Source organism: Marmota flaviventris, chromosome 16 (genome assembly GCF_047511675.1).
Source record: "Marmota flaviventris isolate mMarFla1 chromosome 16, mMarFla1.hap1, whole genome shotgun sequence".
Classification (NCBI taxonomy): Eukaryota; Metazoa; Chordata; class Mammalia; order Rodentia; family Sciuridae; genus Marmota; species Marmota flaviventris.
Window position 1 is genome coordinate 18,369,874 of NC_092513.1, and position 24,373 is coordinate 18,394,246.

A 24,373-nucleotide genomic window follows, 5' to 3' on the forward strand; every position below is an offset into this window, starting at 1 on the left:
AGATTCCAAAAGCATATCAGTGTTCCACTGGGAAAGAGGTAGAGAGACAGGCCTTCACATGTATTGCTGCTCAAAATGAAAAATGGTACAAAGCCTACAACAAAGAATTGGGCAATATATAACAGAATATGCATGCATTTATCCTTAAAACTCAGCACAGCCACTTCTAGGAATGTATCCATGACACACCTATCAAAACGAGAAAAGACATAAGAACTGATCTATTCACTGCAGCCATATGTACAATTCCAAGACTAGAAACAACTCAAATGTCCACCAATTCAAATGTTACTCAATAAAACGTGGTCCACCAACAAAATGAAAAGGGAGGGATAGGAAATGCCCTAATCATCAGGTTACGTTAAAGGAGAAAAGTTAGGTAAATATATTAGGCAATTACTATTTATCTAGAGAAAAGAGGGATATCGATAAATATATGCATTTGCTTTAAAAAAAAAAAAAGCCGGGGGAAGGAGAGAGGACAGTCAGTTCAACAAACCCGCTTGGAAAACTAGACACTATCTACAAGCTTCCATTTTGGAAGCAACCCAAATTTTCATTAACTGATGAAAGGATAAGTAAAATGCAATAAATACAGACACATGGAGTATTATTCAGTCTAAATTCTGACACACACTACAACATAGATGAACTATGCTTAGTGAAATAAGCCAGGTGCAAAAAGACAAATACTGTGTGATTTCACATTCATGACATATGAAGGGTAGTCAACTCATATCATAGAAACAGAAAACAGAATGATGGTTGCCAATGGCTAGGGTGGAGGATAGGGGACAGGAATTTATTTAATGTATACAGAGTTGCAGTTTTCCATGGTGAAAAAGTTGTGGAGATTGGCTGCAAACAGCATGAATATCCTTAACATATAGAAATGTGAATTTAAGAATTGTTACAATGGGCTGGGTGTGGTGGCTCATGCCTATTATCCCAACAATCTGGGAAGCCGAGGCAGGAGGATGGTAAGCTGAAAGACAGCATCAGCAACTCAGTGAGACCTTAAGCAATTTACTGAGATTCTATGTCAATTTTTTTTTAAAGGGCTGGGGATGTGGCTCAATAGATAAGCACCCCTGGGTTCAATCACCAGTACCAAAAAAAAAAAAAAGTGGTTAAGATGGTAAATTTTATGCTATATGTAATTTATCATGATTGAAATTATTTTTTAAAGACAGGAAGCAAGAATATAACTCCTGTACTAAAAAGAAGTATAATGAGAGAAAGGGAATAGAATAAAGGGTACATAGAAGAATAGAAAATGAATTTCTCTAAGTATAATTTCTTTTGTATCTTGGCTTTGAAATCATGTAAGGGCCTTACATAACCTTAAAAATATCTTTCAAATAGGGCAATTAAGCTGGGCTTTGTGGCACACACCTATAATCCTAGCAACTTGGAAGGTAATATTTTATTAAAATATCTGGTACAAGCTAGGCATGGTGGCAAGCACTTGTAATACCAGCAGCTTGGGAGGGTCAGACAGGATGATCACAAGTTCAAAGTCAGTCTCAGCAACTAAGTGAGGCCCTAAGCAACTTAGCAAGATCCTGTCTCAAAATAAAAAAAAAAAATTAATAAAAAGGGCTGGAGATGTGGCTCAGTGAATAAGTGTCATGGGTTCAATCCCTGGTACCAAGGGGAAGGGGAAATTAAAATGAAAAGAATGAGACAAATGAACACAGATGTGTAACAAACTGGTGATTAATCAAAGAAGGAGTCATTCCCAGCAACTTAAGCACTGTAGTAATTTAATTGTTCATCTCTAGTAGTTTGTGCCCTAAAAAAGAAAAGAACTGCAAAAAGTAACAACAAGCAAAAAAATACAAACAATACCAACACAATGTTTTTAGTGATCACGTTGGTGGTAGTTGGTAGTATTCTGAACTATTAGATGTATACTGTGGGACAAAAGCAAATGAATAATTACATAGACATCATTTAGAAAAAAGACGATAAGAGATCTTAGACATAGATGTAATCTGAATGAAATAAAAGTCAACAATCTCTAGGCCTCCACTTCATGGGAAGAATCAACATAACTCAAGTATTATATATACTTTTATATCCAATTGCAAGTGTTTATGTATGTGTCTATCAGAAGCCCCGCAACAATGAACAAGCACATGTCGAGAACACGACCAGCACTGTTTGTGATCTTAAGATACCATTTCCCACCAAAAGGATCAAGGTTCCTGTGTGAGCTGATTCAGTGCTGAGTCAGGAAATGCACAGGCGAGCACAAACTATCCTGTCAGCAAATAGACTACTGGAGTCCAGAACAGCCTTATCAAAAGGATTCAGAAGTAAACTGAAGAGGCTCCCACTGACCACAGATAGATCACATCTATCTTTGATGTGATCACAGTTTGGACAATGGTAAGAATTACTAAAATTGATCAAAACCTAAATGTATTTCAATGCATGAACTTACACTAATACTAAGATAAATAAAATTTTTATAAATTACCTCATCTTTGTTCTGGCTTTCCTAAAATATAGTTCAGGATACAAAATAGTAAGGTAAGATCCTCTTAGAGAAGTCTGGTAGCTAACAAAGAAGGCATGGTAGAATTCAGAATGTCAGGATTTGCTGTGAATTAAAAGGAAGGAAAAGAGTTTCATAATGCAAACTTCCTAATTTCTTCCACAATAAATCACACAAAAAAGGAGGCAAGTGGAGAAAGGGTTAGAAAAAAATAGATGATTGCTTGTTTGATTGACTGTTGGACAGGAATTCCACAGATTAAGAAATATTATGAAATATATCAACCAAATGTAATATATGGATTTTTATTTGAATCTTAAATAAACGAACTGTGGAAAACAATTATAAAACTTACTGGGGAAATGTAAATGCTGAGTTATTGAATAATATTAAGAATTTTTTTTAATTTTTAGCCATTCTAATGGTCTTGTAAGATTTTTGTTTGTTTTAAAAGAGTACTTATCTTTTAAGATACAAATAGATATTTGTAAATAACTTATAAATTATGTGATCTTGTGTTTCAGAATGACTTCAAAATAATAGGTACAGAGGTAAAGGGTACCAATAAAATAAGATTGTCCATGAGTTAGAAATGACTGAGACAAGGCAGTAGATACATGGATGTTCATTACCTTACCCTAGATAGCAATAGATAGACTATGACAGACAGACATAGATAGACAAGACTTTTTTTTAAACTGAACAAAAATATATATATGTATATAATATACATATGTATATAATATATATTATATAAAAATACATATATAATATATATGTATATAATAAATATATATGTGTATATATAAATATATATATGAATATTTTTTTATTAGTTACACATGACAGTACAATGATCTTGACAATTCATACATTTGAATCAAATGGGGTATAATTTCTCATTTTTCTGAGTGTACAGGTTACAGAATCACATTGGTCATATAGTCACCTATATACATACAGCCATAATAATGTCTATTTTATTCTGCTGCCCTTCCTACTCCCTCTTCCCCTCCCCTCTCCCATCACATCTCTCTACCCAATCTAATGTGACTTCTTCTTTTTTTTATTTTATTTTTCTCCTCACAACATCATATGTGTATTCTGTGTAACGATAAGGGTCTCCTTCCATCTTCCGTGCAACTCCCCTTCTCCCTCTTTTTCCCTCCCACTTCTCTTTCCTATTTAGTGGTAATCTTCTTCTCATGCTCTTCCTCCCTATCCCATTTTGAGTCACCCCCCTTATATCAGAGAAGACATTTGTCATTTGTTTTTTAGGGATTGGCTAACTTCACTTAGCATTTATCCAAAACCAGTCTACAAAATGATACCATAGCATTCAAAACAGATCATTTAATAAACTATCCCCAATCGCTTCTCGGCCTTTTGGCTAAGATCAAGTGTAATAAACTATCCTAACATCTCTATGCAGCAATTCTAAAAGGAAAAAGATCAAAAAAAAGGTTAACTGAATAGTACTGAAGGTTAACATAATTCCTTTGAAATGATCTCTGCTGGGTTTGTTTTCTTCTAAAATTTCCAACATTACACCAAACATATAACAAGGATGCTTGGCAAACAATTAATAGAAAAGAAAGCAGAAAGCAGTAAGGATGCTCTCAAAAGATATATTTAAATGTGTTGGTATTGTTTGTATTTATTTGTTGTTACTTTTTTGCAGTTCTTTTCTTTTTTAGGGTAAAATCTACTAGAGATGACCAAAATGTAAAAAAAAAAAAAAAAAAAAAAAAAAAGCATTATATCCATGTGCTTGAAAAATAAATGTTTCTATAATTCGCCATGATCATCCCATGAATACCACAGGGCCACAAAACATGTGTGATCGTGATAAAAAGAGGAAGAAAGTATATCCAGAATTAATTACATAAGAATTACTCCACCAAAAATCATATCTAATAGAAAATATTGTAAATACTTAACATGAAAGAAAATAAATCAAAACTCAAGTAGTGTGCTTCTTAGAAAGGTATGCAAATCAATTTACTGATTCCACAAAGAACATGTCACAGAAACCTATTAAACTTACTAGGCATTAGGAAAAAAAGAAAAAGAATACCCAAATTAACAGATTTAGCCTCAGTCGATGACTCACTAAGTCAAATGGACAAAAGTGATTATTATAGAGGATTGTCAAATGGATCATGGCTATTCAAAATTACTTGCTATATATGAATCTACAATCAAATTATACATTTAGTATACATTTAAATAAGCAAAAATAGGTTCTAAAACCAGACCACTGGCCAATCCATACCTGACAGGTAAGCATAGTATAAATCAAAATTAAAAACTATGCATCAAATATTAATACAGCATATTCAAAATTGTTTCTGTGCTTCCAGGAGACAGCTGTTTCAGGTAATGTTTAGACACATCCTGAGTAGGCTCTCTGTTGATGATGCTGCTAGGTGTAACTTCTCATGAAGCTCTCTGAAAAGCACAATCATTTGCTGGAGAAGTAGCAAGAGTATATTCCCCAAGTTGTCATACAGAACCATAAGATTTACAGAGGAAGTGAACATTTTCTTGCAAGATAACAAATTCTAGTAACTGCTCTCTATATAATAAGGTTTGTACTGACTTTACCAGTTCTACCCTGAATCATATTGTGTGCGTGTGCATGTATGTGGGCAGGTGTGTAATACAGAAAATGATTTGTTGGAGCAAGATGGCATTCAGTGAGCACATAATTAAGCAGTTTTCAATTATGCTGGGAAAAAAACTCCAGAAGACAAAAGAATGGCATGAGGGTTTCACTGCAGAAGAAATATTTTTCATGGGGAAAAAAATAACAAAGGCCTAAATTGCCTGAAGAAACCACTTAATATTTTAAAAATATTTTTATATATTGGGCCCTTAGTTAAGATTTTACATATAAGATTACTACCTAAAATGTTTGAAAAACAATTTGTTCATTTCTCTCTCTCTCTCTCTCTCTCTCTCGAGAGAGAGAGAGAGAGAGAGAGAAAGTATAATAAGTGATCTCTCTGGTGAAGAAGACAAAGTGCAGATCTGGTCCTCCCCCCCCCCCTCAATAATCTGTTTCAGTAAATTAGTTATTTATACATTAATCAGAAAACTCTTTTAAAAACAGTATTTTTATTCCTAGTTATTGTCATTTGATTTGGAAACTCTAACATTAAAAGGAAAGAGAGAAAGAGAGAGAGAGGGAGGGAGAAGGACAGATCTGAGCTTGAGGAGGGGTAAGGTTCAGGAGAATCACCTTTTGAAACTCCTCCTCCCTCCACCCTCTCACTTGCCTTTTGAGAACTGCTGTGCTAGACCCCTTCTCAGTGATAAAACAGAGTAAGAAAGGCTCCTGATCCCAAATACCCATCACTTCGTAGGGGAAGGCTTGGAATGGACTCAAAATCCCAATCACATCTGACAAATAGGAGACATCTGAGACTACATGGTCAATTGAAGTGGCCCTAAGTAAACAGTTTATAAAAAGTACCATGACTAAGACTATAAATGTTCAATCTATTACCCATTACCCAAAATTCAGAGATTCATTTCTAATTTAGTTTCTCTGATCTTGATCTTATTTGCTCTGAGGAGCGACCCTTGCTTAAGGAGCAAAAACGAGTAAAAGTCAAAACAAAACCTGAGCAAGACACATTAGTCACCCCCTAACAGTTACTGAAGAAAAAGCCTTTACTTCATGCCTTAGATATGATGGTCTCTTAAAAATAAGCTCAGGGGCTGAAGTTCTAGCTCAGTGGTAGAGGGCTTGCCTCACATGTGTGAGGAACTGGGTTTGATTCTCAGCACCACATATAAAATAAATGAATAAAATAAAGGTCCATCAACAAATAAAAAAAATTAAAAAAACATAAGCTCAGGTAGTAGCTCTGTACCCACCAAGTATGCTGGAAGTTGACTAATAGCATTTAATTGCTAGAAAGATATAATTTGATTGTTTTTAAATCAGCAGGAACCTTCAAGTATTTTAAAACCATCTCTCTCCTCTACCACTTCCATTCCTCAGAATTGGATGTTCTTTAATCCAAGTACACATTTCAAACATAAGTCTTACCATCTTTTCCTAGTAAATTGTGAAGTCCTTTCATAGGATTACAAAAAATGAACTGTGATTATAGCACTGGCATTGACTGTAGGAATGGTTTTTAGAAACAACAAGCAATAAAATAGGTGGTCGTGGTTGTTTTCATGTCTAAATCAAGCACGGAAAATCTCATGTGATGGGTAGGTTTTACAGAACAAACAGAAAATATGTACAGAAAAATTACAAAAATACTAAGTACTGTTACAGATGACTGGATTGGCATTTAACAGGCTGAAAGAAACCAGATCAATCTCAATCTTGCTGGGGTCAATTCGGGTGCTCAAACAAATAAAACAATTTTTTTTCTTTATGGTCATATACTAAAGGTGCTAAAATATTAACCAAGTCTGAAAATGTCATGCACAGTGCAACAATTTATAAATATTAAAATGCATTTTAACATACATATTTGTATCAAAATCTGCTTAGTAAAAATAGCAAATATAATAAATCATTAGGCCAAAGTCACTAGAGAAAAATTAGATAAAAAACACCATACTTGGAAAAAAAAAAAAGAGGAAAGTGAGGGAGAATGGATTAACAAAGATATGTTAATGTAATTTGATCATTTTAATCCCAGAATTTATAAACAACCCTAGAACAAAATCTACCATTAGCTATTATAAGCAAAATAGCACAGGTAAAATTGTTTCATATACCTTTCTTACAATAATTCTGTTTTCCTTCCAAACTATAAAATCTATTCCGTCACATGCAGATTACAACAAGGCTTCAACATAATACACTAAAACAATGCAAATGCATATAATATCCAATCAACATACAAAGATAAGAAACTTAAAAATATAGTATGAATTATAAAAGCCTCACAACCATTGGTCTTATGTATGCCTAAGAGTTAAAACATTACAAAATTAAAATCAGCTTTTTGCTCTGTAAAAACATGTTGAACAGGACTCCGTATATCTGTACTGAGATCCTCTATACTAGAATAATGAAAATTTATATTTAAAAGTGTACTAGACACTTGTTCTATTACAAAAACATGTTCCAGTATTCATGTGCAGTGTTTTGTAAAGTGCTTTATTTCCATTAGCATTATAAATTTTTGTTCTTCAGCAAATCAGTAAGAGAATAATGGCACAAATCAATATCATACTCTTCATACCAAGTAATACTAGGTCATTTATTATAGCAAAGGCCACTAGAATCTCAGCTAAAGGTCTATCAGGCATTTCCATTTGAACACCATTTTTTTTTTAAGAATGTATCACAGGTTGAATGGGTGATTTTCTATTATAAAACAGTCTTCATAGGTTTAAGTACCTTCAACTTCTTAAAGCAGAGAAGCATACCAACATTGCAAAGAAAGCCACTTATGCCTCCTAGGGGCCTTGCCACCAACTACAACTCTAGGAGTGGTAACGAATTTCTGCAATGGATGGAGATAGAGAGAGACTAGTGGAAAAGATAAACAAATGAAGAAACAAATAAAATTATTCCAAGCCATTTAAGGTCCAGAAGCTTTGTTGCAGAAGCCCCATAATTACCAGTGTCCCCTAAGTGGGATAAGTTAGAGAGAGGCAGCAGAAGATGGAACCGTCCACCCCCAGTTCCTCACTGCCCTACAAGGAACAAGTGGTTGATTTTCCCTACAGTCCACTCTTTGCTTTGTTCCACAATGTGGCACCCTGTTACGGGGCTCCTACTGATAACCTAAAAGCAGACGTTGGCTCTATTCTTAGAGTATCTCTTATACAGAGGCATTCAATGGGAGCATAGTTATTTAACCCTGTAAAGTTCCAATGTACAGTATTATTTGATAGCAGAGTTTTCTGTTTTATTACTTAGAAGTAAAGTCTGAATGACCAATCTATTCAGTAAGCTTTCACTTTAATCTAATATGCTTCTTTACTACTCTAATTTGCAATTTTAAAAAAGTACAAAAGAAATCATAAGAACATTAAATATTATGTCAAAGAACACAAGTCATTGAAGGCATTTTTTTTTTTTTTTGGATAGTTGTGACTAATTAAGAACAAATTTCATTGTTATTTCATTAGGTCTGTGGCCATTTATAGGTAACTAGAACAGTTTAATGATATTAAATACATGATCAGTCTAGAACACTTAAAATTAAGCTCAATAGGTCTGATATTCTGGAAGAAAAAAGAGGGATGAATACCTTAAGTCCCAGTGAAACACTGCAGACAGACATGGTACACATGTGTGCTCTTCATACCAGAGTTTATCTTGAGACAAATCCTCTCTGCCTCCCAATACAAGAATTCACACAGAACAGAGTGGTTTTTATCTATATCATCCAGTCATAATTTAATACTTTTTCCAATCACAATGCACAATCATCTCCAACTGGCTTTGTGAACACTATAGGAAGGGCAGCCAGCACAGATGTCCCTGAGGCAAAGTCATCTTTGAATTTCAGCTGATTCAGTTCTTCAGGAGCAACCAAATTATCTTCTCTTTTTTTCCTCAATTTTAATTAGAATATTATTGCTCAAAAAGAAAGACACACCCAAAATACCACAAGAGACCTGAGAAAATTGTCAAGTAAGCAGAGAGTGAAGAGCCTACCAGACACCACAAGTGCATACACTAAAGCTTGGGTACTTTTTCATCAGAGAGCCCGTCTTCTTAGCCAATTATTTTATTTGTAACTCAAATAAGCTTGTATACATAGCATCCATAAACCCACAACACTGGATAGAGCAAATTAGAAATCAGGACAGAAGTCACTAGGGGTAAGATGAAACAGCCCAATAGCAATAAAATTGGTACTAATTACTAGACAATAAAAAGAGGAGGAACACAAATTCTAAAAGGCCCAGTATGAAACGCAAAGGCACAACAACCTGGGGATTCATTCAAATAAAGAGGTGCATTCTCTTCAATAAGCAGGTGGTGGCGATTTTATAGCATGGAACAAAACAACGCTGGTTATTGAAAAGATGCTTAAAAACCAGAGATTTTTAAATATATTAAGAAAAAATTGAGAAATTAAAAAAAAAACCTTAGCATCTAGTGATTTTTAAAATCCTCAGTTATTCAGAAAATCATTCTCTATAAATGACCATTTCAAGGTTCCAAATAACTGAGGCACATACAAGAAAATAAGGAAGGAAGGGATGATGTGTAGTGTTACAGCCTTTGATGGGTGGGCAGAGGCTTACTTAAATCATATTATCAAGCCCCCTCCCTAACCTTTCCCCATCTTATTCCCACCGCAAACCCTGAAAATATCTACTCCTAGAGAATACACTAATATTTAACTTATTTTTACCAGCTATGATATACTCTTGTACTACCTCTGTAAGATACAGTTCCATCTTACCTTCTTGTATATTGTTGGTCCATCCACATTTGTGCTCAGAATGACCACTACTTTATAATCATCAGAAAAGTGACTTCAATTCCAGGTTAAAATAGGTACTAGAGTGTGGCTTGTTGAAAGTCAAACCCAAAACATTTACTAGGAATGTCTTTCACTGAACAAAGAAATTCTATTCTGTTTCCAAGTGGGATAAAAAGACGAGCCTAACCCTGGTAACCTTAACACAAAAGGAAGCTAAAAAGGCAGGGACTCGATAAGAACAAAGGATTGTGCTTTCTGATGACATCAATACATATTAAACACGATGTGTTACACATCCTTCTATCAATATCTGAGAAGATAAATTTGCAAATTAATACTACATTGGCTATAATGAATAAAATTATAGTAACACTTTCTTTAGAAGAGATTTTGATTTATATAATGGCAGTGACTTTTATGTGTTTAATGTTTCTGAAACTAAAAGAGGAGATGAGCCACTGTGAGCAAGCAGAATACAATGTACAAGAAATAATTACGCCTGTGACCTCATGCCCTATAAGGTCATTCTGCATCGCAGGCCAAAGGAAATCAGGAACTATCAGCATTTACCTCAGAGAAGTCACTGAGAGAAATGAAGGGCAAGTGTGGGCATATTTCATAAACTAGCAGGTGCTTGACCTCATAAAAAAGTCAATTATTAAAACGCGACATGTAGAATGTCACAAATAAGAAATATATAAAAATGAGTTCTGCAAAACATCTTCACTCTAAAATAAATCTGAGACAACTCATAACATTCAGCTTCATCCAAATTGTAACACAACAATTTCACAAAATAGTACTAACACCTATTTAGTAAAAAAAAATAATAATTAGCAGAATTCTTTAGAAGTGTTTGGAACATAAAAGTGACTATGTGATGAGTGATAATTCAGAAAAGATTTATAATAGTTCTGTAAGTTAGTATTGAGGAATGTATGCAGTATTGATCATTTGAGTCCCATTACCATTTGAACAGGGATCACAATGTATTTATCCTTAAATTTCTCTATCAGAAATTAGGCATCAAAAATTTACATTTTTGTTACTTTATAAAGAATAAAATAATAATCCTGACTAGTTCAAGGACAGAGCTCCATTAACTGAAGCAAATTTCTCATGTTGCTCAATAACTGCAGACTTGGTTCTTAGTGAAATTTGTGTCTTTTCAGTGAAAACAGACTATGTCTCCTGTTTTCTTCCCCAGTAAATTAAAGTGAATTCCAAGGCAGTGTCAATAAGGAAAACAAAACTACAGAAATCACTACAGGAGAGAAGGGGGAAAGCAGCCAGTATTCACTAGTCATATCATTCACTGTGCTGGATGGTTTGCTAAGTTGCTATTTAATGCTCTTGAGAGTCCTGAGAAAAGCAGCTGGCCTGGGCCCATTATTTTCCTTAGTTCTCAGACAAACCAGCAAAAGGCTTTTTACTACATAATGCATCTAAACAAAATACAGAGGATCCCCTCAATATGGTCAGTTGACTTGAGTGGTCATTTCAGTCCCAGCTCACTCACTCATTCATTGTGAACTCAGAAAAAGTTACCACCTGCTTTTAAACCCCTGACTCCCCATCTCAGAAGATGAAGGGCTATCACAGTCCAAGAGCCCAGTATGAAAGTCAGCTCTTCAGGTAAGAGCATTATTTTGAGTTTCAGACAGTACTAATAAAGGGACTCTTAGACAAAGAGTAGTCATAAATTAGGTGTTACCAATATCACACAGAAAATTACTACATATTTTTAAATGCTTAAAATAATTACATTATAAGAACATTTCTGATGAGTAGTGTATTTACCAGATATATTGTTTAATATTTTGCCTACGTTAGTGATTAAGATTCCTGTGCTAGAAACAAGCTTTAAGTCTCTAAAACAATGCTTTATGATGTAACTTGCTATAATGATCACCTCTTCAAACATTAATGACAATGGCGGAGGCGACTTCACTACAAGCATGTGGATGGCAGGTGTGGGCTGTCCACCAGCTGGCTCTATAACCTTTTGATCCCTTCGGATGGCAAATCTGTTCAACAGCACTATGTGGTCATTCCTCATTTGTTGTATGCTTTCTTCTCCTTTAATACATTCAGAATCCCTATTCCTTTGGCTTGACATCCTTTTATTAAAACAGAAAACTCTCAGTAAAGCAAGCTAAAAGTAATTTTACACTTAGTCAATGTAAAAGTTTCAGAATCAATTAATATATTATTTCAAAGGAACATATGCTTTATTTATATGTAGGTTGCATGTTTGTTTATTCTTTCCCTAAAAAAACAAATAAAGTGACAAGATTAAAATCATAAGTAAATCACCATTCAGTTAATTTATGAAATACTCAAGGGTACTAGAAGTTAAAAAACAGTTTAATTACATAATTAGAAAGGTTTAAATCCGACCTAAGAACACATTAGTTTATGCTTATTTAAACAATGATAAGAACCATCAAAGAATAATTTTCTAGCAGTTATTTTTCTGCTCCGTTTTGTGCTGTTGTTAAACATAATTTGACTGTCAAGGACATGTCTGAAAGCATTAGTTAAGATGAACATCTATTTAGTCTTCCCTTTCTACCCTATTTAAGATCTAAATTTCTGGAGCAAGCTGGGTAGAATAAACATTAGGTAAGAGAATGAGTTTTGGAGTCTTAAATATCTGAGACACCTTCAGAAAATTCTTGAATCTCTCCTGACCTCAGTTAACTCATGAAAGAAAATGATGGCAACAGTACTTACTTTACAAATTTATGGCAACAGTTAAATAAAATAACACAGCAAAAGCCTGACAGAGAAGTACCCTATTACTGGTATTTATTGTCGTTATTTTACTTATACTTTATACTCTCTGTACCCACCAACAGACCTCTTACCTATAACATATGCATTTCTATCATTGTTTCAGACAGTAATTTGGGACCACACTATGTATTTACCTCATAGTTAACAATTTTTTTTTAATTAAAAAAATTATTTTTTAGTTGTAGGCAGACACATTATCTTTGTTTTACTTTATTTATTTTATGTGGTGCTGCGGATCAAACCCAGTGCCTCACGCATGCTAGGCAAGCACTCAACTACTAAGCTACAACCCCAGCCCAGTTAACTTATTTTCTTGTTTCCAGGAATAAGTAAAATGGCATCTGCTACAATTACTAATGATACCTCTCCTCCAAAAATGTTGAGATTACAACACTGTACTACTAATTTTGGTGGGCTTTTTAGACCTTTATATGCAATCAATAATCAAAGCCTAGAAATGATCTATTCTACCTTATCCTATATTTAAATATTTCACTTTAATTCATTCCCCCACTTTACCCTAATCTATTCTAAATAAAAATGCTTTGAAAATGTTTCTAAATATTTTCACAATGACCATTTCTTTTTAAAAGAATCCCTAGTGATTTGTTACTATGTAGTTCTACCTTCAATGATTCAACAGCACCACACTCAGAGTTCATCCTGCTTTTGGGGATCTTTTATTCAATAAGGTTTATGATGAGTTTATCATGGAACTCTATTTCCTGAAATATGAATTTTATGGCCATAATTTATAAACAAAGAACATATTCCAGATTATTCAAATACTCAAAAGCAGAGCTTTATCATTCCAATTTTGTTTTTGTAACACTTTTATATTCTGGAAATTTATTTTTTAAATCTCTAGTTTTAAAAGAATCTTAAGCCTAATATCTTACATTTATCTAGAGTACATGAAGCCCTAGAGTTTTTTGGAGGGTGGGGTGGGGTGGGGACTGGGGATTGAACCCAGGGGTGCTCTACCACTGAGCCACATTCACAGCCCTTTTTATATTTGTTTTGAGATATTGCCCAGGCTAACCTGGAACTTACGATCCTCCTGCCTCAGCCTCCTAAGTCACTGGGATTACAGGCAAGTGCCACCACACTTGGATGTTTTTATACACACATTCCTTTTATTAGAATGGAGAAAACTCCCAATAAGCAAATAAAAACCAATATTCACTCAGTAAATATTCTGGTACTCAAAAAGATAAGAATTTTAACTGGAGCTGCTACTGCCAGATATTTTGGCTATATATGAAATCTGTATTTGCGTTTTCATACGGTACTTATTGACTTAACAAATTAATGGTACTGAACTAGGTATTATTCTATGCATTTAACAAACATTAACTCATTATAATCCTACAAAAACTTCTATCATATTGATTTCTTTCAATGACAAAATTGAGGCTAAGAAAGCTTAAGAAAAGTACCCAAGGTTACATCCCTAATGAAACATCTATGACAGTCACCACTGCAAACATCTGGTAGGATTAGACCAGTTATAATAGTTATAACCTTTCCTGAATTTTGCTTTCATTTTCTTTCTTGAATAAGCATACAGTATCTTGACATGTATAATGAAATGATGAATCAGGGTAAGTGTACTTTGAGAATAAAAAAATTATGATAGCAAATGTAACTTTTCTCCACTAGACCTTATATAATATGATTCTACCTGTTTTGTTTTGTAAAAAAAAAAACTTAAAACTTCAACAATTTTGCCAATTCTTCAAATTATACTCTTTTGAAAGATCTATCAATCAAAATCTTTGCTAATTTCTTCTTTTTTAATTTATTGCTTATTATGGTTTAGATACAAGTGGTCACTAAAGGTTATTGTGAGAGACAATACAAGAAAGTTTATAGGTGAAATGACTGGGTTATGAGAACCTCAACCTAATCACTGTATTAATCCACTGAGAAGGATTAATGGTGGTAACTGTAGGCATATAGGTGTGGGTGGAAGAGGTGGGTCACTGGGGGCATGTCTTTCGGGTTTATATTTTGTCCTGGTGAAGGGAGCTTTCTCTCTGTCTCTATGTCTCTGTCTCTGTGTTTCTCTAATTCCTGATGCCCTGCCCTGAGCCACACACTTCTGCCATGATGTTCTGCCCCATTGACAGGAGTAAACATCAAGGATGAATAAACAACATGGATCAGAAGAGAAACTTGTTTGGACTTGTTTGGACTTGTTTGGACTTTGCAGTAACTCAGTGACTTTTTAGTGCTGGTCACAAGATGACCAGAGAGTGTGTCTATGTTAGATAAGTGGATGATATAACCTTTTTGAGTGTGGATGATGTAACCTTCTAAGTTGTGGTCATAGGATAATAAAGTAGTCAGGCAGTATGCTTATGTTAGATAAGTTAGGTGTGAACAACTTGTAAAGTATATAAGCGCGGGGGAAACTCCATGTAATTGCTCACAACTAACTCTCGTCGCCTGAGAGTAAGATCGTGCAGTTGTGTGCCAGCCACCTCGTGTATTGCTTTGTGTGGTGTGCGAATAAACCAGCATTTCAAAAGGCAATCGAGTTCGTGCTTGGTGTTCGCGTACGTCGCGGTCCGGGGTCCAGTGCAGATATCCGGAAGGGAACTCCTGGTAACCAGACAAGGCTGAGAAGCTGCTCGTGACACCCATCTCAGGCCCAAAGCAATGGAGTTGGCCAACTATGGACTGAACCTCTGAAACTGTGAAGCTCAAAAAAACTGTTCCTCCTCAAAAATTGTTCTGGTCAGGTCTTTTGTTTACAGCTTCAAAAAAGCTGACTAAACACTGCGCTCTAACTCTACCAGATATTTATTACTTTAAGAATTCCTAATTCCAATCTCAACTTGCAAGCTATCTTGCCATTGCATACCAAATCAGTATAGACCAAGTTGGCATTCACACAAATAATAATACAATGGCAGTGAAAGACGCTAGTGTTAAACAAACTAGGATTTTTTAAATTGGAAATTAATTTTATAATAGTCAGTTCACTAATGAATAGTGACATTAACTTGTGCTTTTTTTTTTAATTACCAAAATCCAGATTCAGAAAATTAAACTGAGAAGATTCAGAAAATTAAATAGCAGAATCTGAGGATCTCTCTTTTCAACTTTCAGGTGAACTACTCACTTTTGTTGATAAAAATAGCAAATATATTTGTAAATGTTCTTTCTACATGTGCCTGCAAAGCTTTGTAGAAAAGCATGTGAACTCTTACGTGATATGACGTGGTCCATATACTGAGGTAAATAAGGAGCCCAGGCATCGATGGCTTCCTTTCGTCCTGCCTGCTCAATTCTCCTCAGCTCTGCTAGAAGCAGGGCCTGGGCAGCTTCTCTTACCTAAAGGAGGTCACAAAAATAAGTGTAAAGAAAGAAAAAAGGTCAGGTGGTGAGGTGAGTGCCTATAAATTAGAAGTTTCCTAGGAAATAAAGTTATAAACCAGAAATCACATTTATTTACATGAGAAAAACAACTAATCAAATAATGAATTAGCTATCTAAGGTGCAATAAATTGTATGACAGTGTAATTAATAATTTGACTAAAATATATTGTAAATATATTTATTTAATCAGGCTTTGAGTTTAAAATATTCATTTTCTAAAAGATTCTTGCATTCTAATCTAGCATTTTCAAATTCTACATTTTCATATAAATATTGTTAAAAGTCACAATTAAAACCATTAAATTTCTCTCATAACCTGAAGAAATTTAATGATATCTACTTAATGTCTTTATACCATATATATTAAATAGGGGCTGTTGATACAAACATGTACAAGGCCACATGATTCACATTTACCTAAGTTGTGAATAACATGTCCAATACATTCATGTGTAAGAATATAACCTCTGTAAGTTCTAAAGATGGAACTGAAAATGCAGTTTTCAAATCATATCATTTCTCTTTCATTGTAGTATACAACTTTAGTTTTAATTTAGTTTACTTTTGCTTCTTTGGTATAAGGTCAAAGAAGCTAATCAATTATTAGGTGATATATTAACTATTTAATTTTGAAAGAATGATAGCAGCATCTGAATAAGGGTTTGAGCAAAAAAAGTTGTTTTTAAGTATAATTAGCTTTTGAAGGGAATTCTAAACCTATGAAAATTTTAGTACGAGGTTTAGGAATCGCAAATATTTTATACTCATTCACTGCACAGTGAAATTTCAGACAACAAAAGACCATAGACCATAATGACAGTGACCCATAAGGCTATATCTACTGACAACATTGACATCTTAGTCTGTATATCTTAAGATGTTCACACAAGGACAAAATCACCTAGTGACACATTTGTCAGAATATATCCCCATTATTATGCAATGAATGACCATAATTATATTGAGAAAATTAAAAATCTTGAATGATACAAACTGCTAGAGCTATATAAGTCAAGTGGCATAGTAAGGAAAATTTCTACAAAACATTTCCAAGTTTCTGGTGATATTATACTCCAAGTAATATCCAATAATGAGTAAGTCAATTAACACAAAATAATGGCTACCATTTACTGAGATCCTACCATGTGTCCAGCTCTTACCATTTTACTTGCATTACCTTATTTGATCCTGATAGCGAACCCATGAGGGCTACATTCTTATCCCCACCTTACAAATGAGCTTCAAATAGGGTAAAGTAAATTGTCTGGGACCACACAGTTAATACTTATTGGGAATAATATTCAAACGCAGTTCTCTTCTAATTTTAAAGACCTTCTTATTTTATTATACATGGTACCTTCCACTGGACCACAGCTATTCAAATGGAATTTGATTGACATGATTATACTGAATGTGTGATCTTGGGGGAGGTAGTTATATGTATTTATTTGTGTACATGTGTTCATGATCTATAATAAAAACTAATACTTAAGAAACAATTCTATAAAGGCTATGAAACTTTTTATCAAATAATCACAAAATTACAAAAAGAAGCAAATGAACAGGCTGGGGTTGTAGCTCAGTTGGTAGAGCACTTGCCTAGCACGTGTGAGGCACTGGGTTTGATCCTCAGAACCACATAAAAATAAATAAATAAAATAAAGGCATTGTGCCCATCTACAAATTAAAAAAAAAAAAAAATAAGCAAATGAACAAACAAGCTGTAACATTACACTTTAGTCTATGAAGTAAGACAAAAAATATGGAAATTCTGAATCCAGATTTTCTATCACACAATAAAAAGGTAATAAGATAAATGAGATAAATATCAACCATTTATTTGTTTTGAATTTACATTTGATCAAGACTTTTTAATATCTTGGTTTTCTATTCTTATTCCCTCAACATTACCTCCAAGCAACGATCCTGCCATCTTCGAGCCAGCATTTCTAGAAGTGGAGGCCTAAACTTATCCAATCCCAGCAGGTCTGGCAGCATAACACAATGCATAGCAGCTAACTGACTCCATCCTGTTAAAATGTGACATGTTACAAATACTTTAAACATTTTGGAATTCCCAAAGTCAAAAGTTTTTCTTTATATACATATATCAAAAACAAAACAACAGGTAGTCCCCTTAAGTTATATTATAAATGATTTAAATTTAATATTAGATGTTTTTATACAAAGAATGATACCAAATGGATTTTATACCTAAATCATATACTTGGCTCCTGTAACTCTCAACATCTTAAAACAAATAAAAATAAATTTCCACAAAAAGTATAACCAGATTCACAAGAAAAAAACACATTTCTAAACAGATTTTCTAAAATAAAACATGTATTAGTGGATGGGAAAGGACACGAATAAATACATATAAGAGCTATATATGAAACTGTTGTCAGTTAAAAGGGCATCGCAGATATCCAAGGACAGGTTTATGTCACTTAGGGCATGGCCATCTGTGCTGCCATTGTGTCAGCCAAGAAAGATGTCTTCCCTTCCCTGTCTGAGGGCCTTTAATTAAGGTAGTTATTGATCCCACTCCTTACAAAATGGATCAGATATTTAATCACAATCATAACTGAAATAAGCAACGTAATGCCAATTTTGAGAGGAAAAATGAATTCAGAAATTCCACAAAATAAAAATCTGCAATCCAAAATGTATAAAGTCTTAAACATCATTAACTCTGGCTATAGGAATAAAAGTTATATTTTCCAAAATTCTAATTCACAATATAGAATCTGATTTTATCAAACACTATATATACCACAATATTTTATTTTAAAGTACTAGTATACAAATTTCTCAATTACTTTTATCTATTTTTAAAATGTCTATAATATTTTTGTACATACAATAAGTGCCTCATTCTTCCAAAATTATGTAGGAGGCCATTATTAATCCACAATAATTACCATTATTTCCTGATAATGGTAACATCTAAAGACAAATAATAAAGAATGGATTAATTATAACTCACAACGTGAGTTATAATCCAAACTGTAGTCTTTAAAATAATGACAAATATTTTCCTATAAATCTCAAAATGATCACTGGGATTATTCAAATAAGAGAGAGAGAGAAAGAGAGATAGACAAGTTATCTATTTAAAGATTTAGCCTTTCAGTGAGGAAATTCTCATCAACTGATAGAAAATACATAATAACATTAATTTAAGTAATAGGCCCATGAATTTTGGATAATAATTTATTTTACAACACAGGAATATGTGTGTATATGTATATATACATACCTATATTACTACTTATTAATTTCTTGAATTAATTTAATGTTTCATATTAGTATGTTTCATAGAAGTATTGATGAGCTAAATTTTAATATCATGATTCTCCCAAGCCCCAAAGTCTAACAGATCATTTTAGAATTAACAAATGTTTTTCAGAATAGTTTAGTAAATATAACCCTAATTATTTTTACTAAAACTCAGTCCTGAGATACAAAGCTTCATATAGTTTTATGATAGGGAAATCAAAAACAAAAAATGAAATTATACTGTTAAGTGCCCATATTCTGTTTCCAAAGGAGAGCTACCTGCAACAAGGGCTCTGTATTTCACAGGTACTGCAACATTCCTTCCATTCAAATGGGCTTGTGATATAACTGTTTAGAATCAGAATCATTCTGAATTATATTTTAGATTTTCTGAATTTTTTTGTATTATACAATCTGATAAAGATTGAGACCCCAACAGACACAGTGAATACAATACAGAACTCATGAGTTCCATTAACTTCCCAGGCATTATAAATAATACTAGATGTGTCTTGGGGAACAAAGGTTTGCAGATCCCATTCACACTTTTAGAGTTCCAAAATTACTTTCCATTGTGCCACTAGAAAGGAATAATACAGTGACCCAATTAAATTTATACCCTTAAATTAAGAATGTTTGCCATAACCTGAAGCAAAAATAGTGATAAAATAGGTGAACTCCCATCAATCCATAATCAATCTGAAGAATTTTCAAATTAGAATGTAAATTGGGAGACTCCATCACATCCCCCTCTCACCAGAACATACAGTTGAGTAAAGATAGCAAAGTATATCTGTCACAGACTAATGATACATGGGAAACAAATTCATTAGCACTAATACTTGAGATAACATGGCAAATACCACTATAAAAACGAATTCACCTTTTTACGTTAAATTCACATCAAAAGTAGGAACTCTGCACTCCTCTATCAGCATTCTAGATAATACGTAACATGGTTTATGACAGCCAGGAGTAACATAACATTTTTATAACTAGCTCTTATTGACATTAGCAAATAAAGTTATAAAATGGGAACTTTGGGATTTCATACATAACAAAGCAGATGAATGTATAAATTAGATAAAAGGAACATGTCTATTAGGATAAAGCATAGATTGAATGAAAGTTGTTAGAAAGTTGAGAGAGAATACCTTCATTTACTAAGAAACAGGTATGTAAAGCAGGAGTAGAAGCAGAGTCAGAGCCAGAGTGATCAGCGTCAGACCGAGCGGAAACGACAGGTGCAGCAACTTGCAGAGGAAAATAGAAGAAATAAAGAGGAGAGAATTGAGGTACAGCAGTTTCTGAAAAAAAGCTCAATATTAGTGAAGAATGAGAAACAAAGTTGGCAAAATATAATGAAGATAAAACTGAAAAATGATGTTTTAATCAGAAGAGCATGATCATAAAAGATAATAGCAGGGAAATGATATATTTTATCAAATGGCAATCATAGTGTAGCTCAACTTCCTCTTAAAGTCAAAATGTTTAATATTATAGACAAATGGTATATCAAATATTGCAACACATAGCTCTGACACAATGAAGGTTATAACAAAAAAAGACAACATATTAAGATTTAACAAAAAAGTACACTTTTTGAAATGTATCACATAATCAGAAAGTTTATGTTGATCTTCACATTGTCAATAACATTTCTCTAGTTTATTCTTAACATTTGTGTGAATTATCTTTAAATATCTCAAACCAATACTCAAATGATTTCATCTCAATTTCCTACTCATTGTATAAAAACTTGATTTACCATATACCATAAAAATATACATACTGCATTATTATGTTTACTCATTAAAAGAATTTTATTATAGTTTCACTAACTGGAGTTTTAAAATTTTTATGATAAAATAAACACAACAAAAATAATACTTGTGAACTTATCATTCTTATAGAATAGATGAACCAAACCCATCCCCCTCAAAAGCAAAAAAAAAAAAGTTATGTTGCCAGGAAAATGTTTCAGCTTAAATTATCATATGAAAAAGCAAGAGGACCACATGGCACACACATTCTACAACTGGAGGTCAATGTTAAGATTTAGAGGTCACCATTTGACACTTCCTTCCTATGGAGAAATTACCATATGTCATGCACAAGCATCTTCAAATTAATCCCTCTCCTTTCTTCTGTCATTGAACAGCAATAGGTTTGGGCTCCTGAACAGATTAAGCATTGTCTGCTGAATGATATGTTTGCTTTTCATGCGGTGAAGTTCTTTTGTGACAATAGGACAGCTGCATGAAAACAACTTTTTCATAATTTCCACACGAATGCATCATAATGTCAATCAGGCACGTGTGAGGTAAACAGTAGAACTAAAAGAAGTCTGTGAACAGTAACAAAGGAGGGAAACTTAACTCCATACACCCTAAGCAGCACCTTATGCACACATAAGATTTTATCTGGGAAACTGATTCTTTTTTATTATGACAAACTTAGTTTTTGTTCCTTATAAAATTATGATTATTTTATAATGTTAAACTTAACAGTTGCTTTCAGTCATGTGTCATAAGATCCAAGAACTTCTTTATAATCTTGCAAAGAAATCACAAATATTTCTGTATTCCATTGCATAATTTTATTTTTATCAGCATATTTAATTATAATTTTAGTTCTATGACCTATAAAATATTCACCTTTAAAATCTTTAAAAATCTCTTGCATCACTATCATTAAAAAAAAAACTGTATTCGTACCACCTCACAACTGGAATGCAGAATTTAGAATTACTTTCACAATCAATTGAGAAATTAAACTCCATTACAGCTTTTACAACTGTACTTACATAGAAAAATCAGCAACAGAAATTAGGAGGAAAAAAAATACTACTTCCTAAAATACAATGCTCCCTATTTAATGAAAAGTAATAAATCTGAAGTTATATGTGCCACTGAATACTGAAGATTTATACCATAAAACATAATCAATCATTTGATTTCTTAAAACAGAAAAGCTGTAATGTCACCTTACAATTGGCTTCTCTTACTAACGATTAGCAAAACAAGGAAAAACAGGTTTAATACAGGTTTAAAATGGAGACAAAAAAGGCACAATTCTATTGTATGACCTGAAGTGTGCTTTAAGAAAGTAATTTAGCAGCTAAGAGCCTATTCAACTACTTACTATTACATAAAAAGATAGATGAAAAAAAAAAAAAAACTTGTGTGGTGTATTTCTATTCTATATCTAAATAGATAGACAGATAGGTAGATAGATAAAAAGACAGACAGACAGACTAATATCTGCCTGCTCTGGCTTCCCTTTAAACAGCACATATCTATGACCTCACATTTATAATATCCATGCTTTTTATTTTTAAACAGGTGCATTTCAGTCTTCATTTGAGTGATCCTTATCTCCATTTTTCTCTACTCCCATTACAATATTGTGTGTGTGTGTGAGTGTGTGTGCGTGCGTGTATGACAGTTAACATATTGTGAGTGATGAGTGTTCTTTACTTATTGGTCTAAATCTTATTAGCCTTCCAGTATATAAACACAAATAGCCCTTGCATTTTTCAGAAGAAAAAAAATCTAAAAACCACAGAAAACAAAAATGCAATGCTTAAAGAAAGGAAGTTTTTCAAAGTGTAACACTAAAAAAATGAATAAAAATATTAAATGATGAATCACCTTAACAAAGGTGTTATAAGACAATGATACTTGTGTGGTATGAGTGGGGGAGAGGAGGAAGAGGAGGAGAGTCATAGGAGGAAGAGGAAACATGAAACACTTAGAAATTAGGCAACTTTGTAGAGCCAATCACTATATTCTAGAACATAAAGGCATTCAGCACTAGTAGACCTCCTTCAGGTCTACTCTTTTATGTCTTAGGTAGAGGGTAAAATATCTTTTAAATGATATTTACTAATGACAATGAGATAACAAAAAGCTATACCAAATAAATAAATAAATCTATTATCATAATCAGAAAGTTAGAAAAAATACATTCATAATTATGATCCAAAAAGTTTCTTTCTAAAAATGGAAGTCTCAGACTGTGTGTGTCTGAATACATGTGTAGTAACCATAAAGACTGTGTCTTGGGACATGGCTACAATGCTACCCTTTAGTATCATAACACTGGATTCAGGTAGATGTAAAAGTGCCTTCCTATGGAGTCCTACTTCTCTGCTGAAATAAGCTCCTTAGATTAATCTGTCAAATAGGCCTGATGAGATATACATGAATAATTATTACACAAGCAGTCAACTGAAAAAAAGAAATGATACTGGAGAGGAACTTCAAACTTCAAGAATGAATAAAAAGCAACAAATATGATAAGTATCTAGGTAAATAAACTATTTTTCTCCTCTTTAAAAAAAAAACAGAAGGCAACTGCACTGCAGTTCAGCATATTTTAATAAGACTAACAGAAAAAGCAGCTCCTTCAATATGAAGGATAATAATAAAGCAGTTAAATAAGTCAAACATATTGAAAAGCTCATCTTAAAAGATGGAAGATTCCCTTAACCCATGCCAAACCAAAGTATAGTTCCTGAAAAGCAACTACTTTCAAACCTTTTAAGCATTTCTTCCAGCATTCACTTCTGTATCACTAAATAATCTGCTAATTGTAATTTCGTGATTCACCAATACCAGCTATTGCTCTCTACCAATATTGTGGAAGATGATGTTTTCACTCTGACAAGCCACATTCCCTAATAAATTTCCCTTTCCTTATCCCCAACTTTCTAAAACAATTATATCATACTTTGAGGTTGTATAAATATTAAGTGTTCGCATTATTTCCATAGAAATATTGTTCAATGTTGAAGCTTATTAACATCACACCTCCTTTGCTGAGAAACTACTATTTAAAAAATAGTAACTTAAAAATTACCTTTTTTCCATTTCCATTCTTTTATACATACGTATTCCTTTATCTTTTATGCTTTTTGAAGCTCTCAATGATTTTTCACAGACCAGTTTCATTTTTCCACCAACCATCTCTTTTC

At 33.2% G+C, this 24,373-nt stretch overlaps 1 protein-coding gene across 2 annotated transcripts in view; it reads right to left on the reverse strand.

Annotated features, from left to right (window-relative positions):
- The window catches only part of Wdr7 (WD repeat domain 7), a 326,007-nt gene that overhangs the window by 191,537 nt on the left and 110,097 nt on the right, over window positions 1–24,373 (reverse strand). For both annotated transcript variants that reach the window (XM_027949032.2, XM_071602717.1), the window contains 2 exons: window positions 18,025–18,143; window positions 15,945–16,068 (listed from right to left, as the gene is read on the reverse strand). In XM_027949032.2, the coding sequence (XP_027804833.2) occupies window positions 15,945–16,068; window positions 18,025–18,143 (243 nt within the window). The remainder of the gene's footprint in view (window positions 1–15,944; window positions 16,069–18,024; window positions 18,144–24,373) is intronic.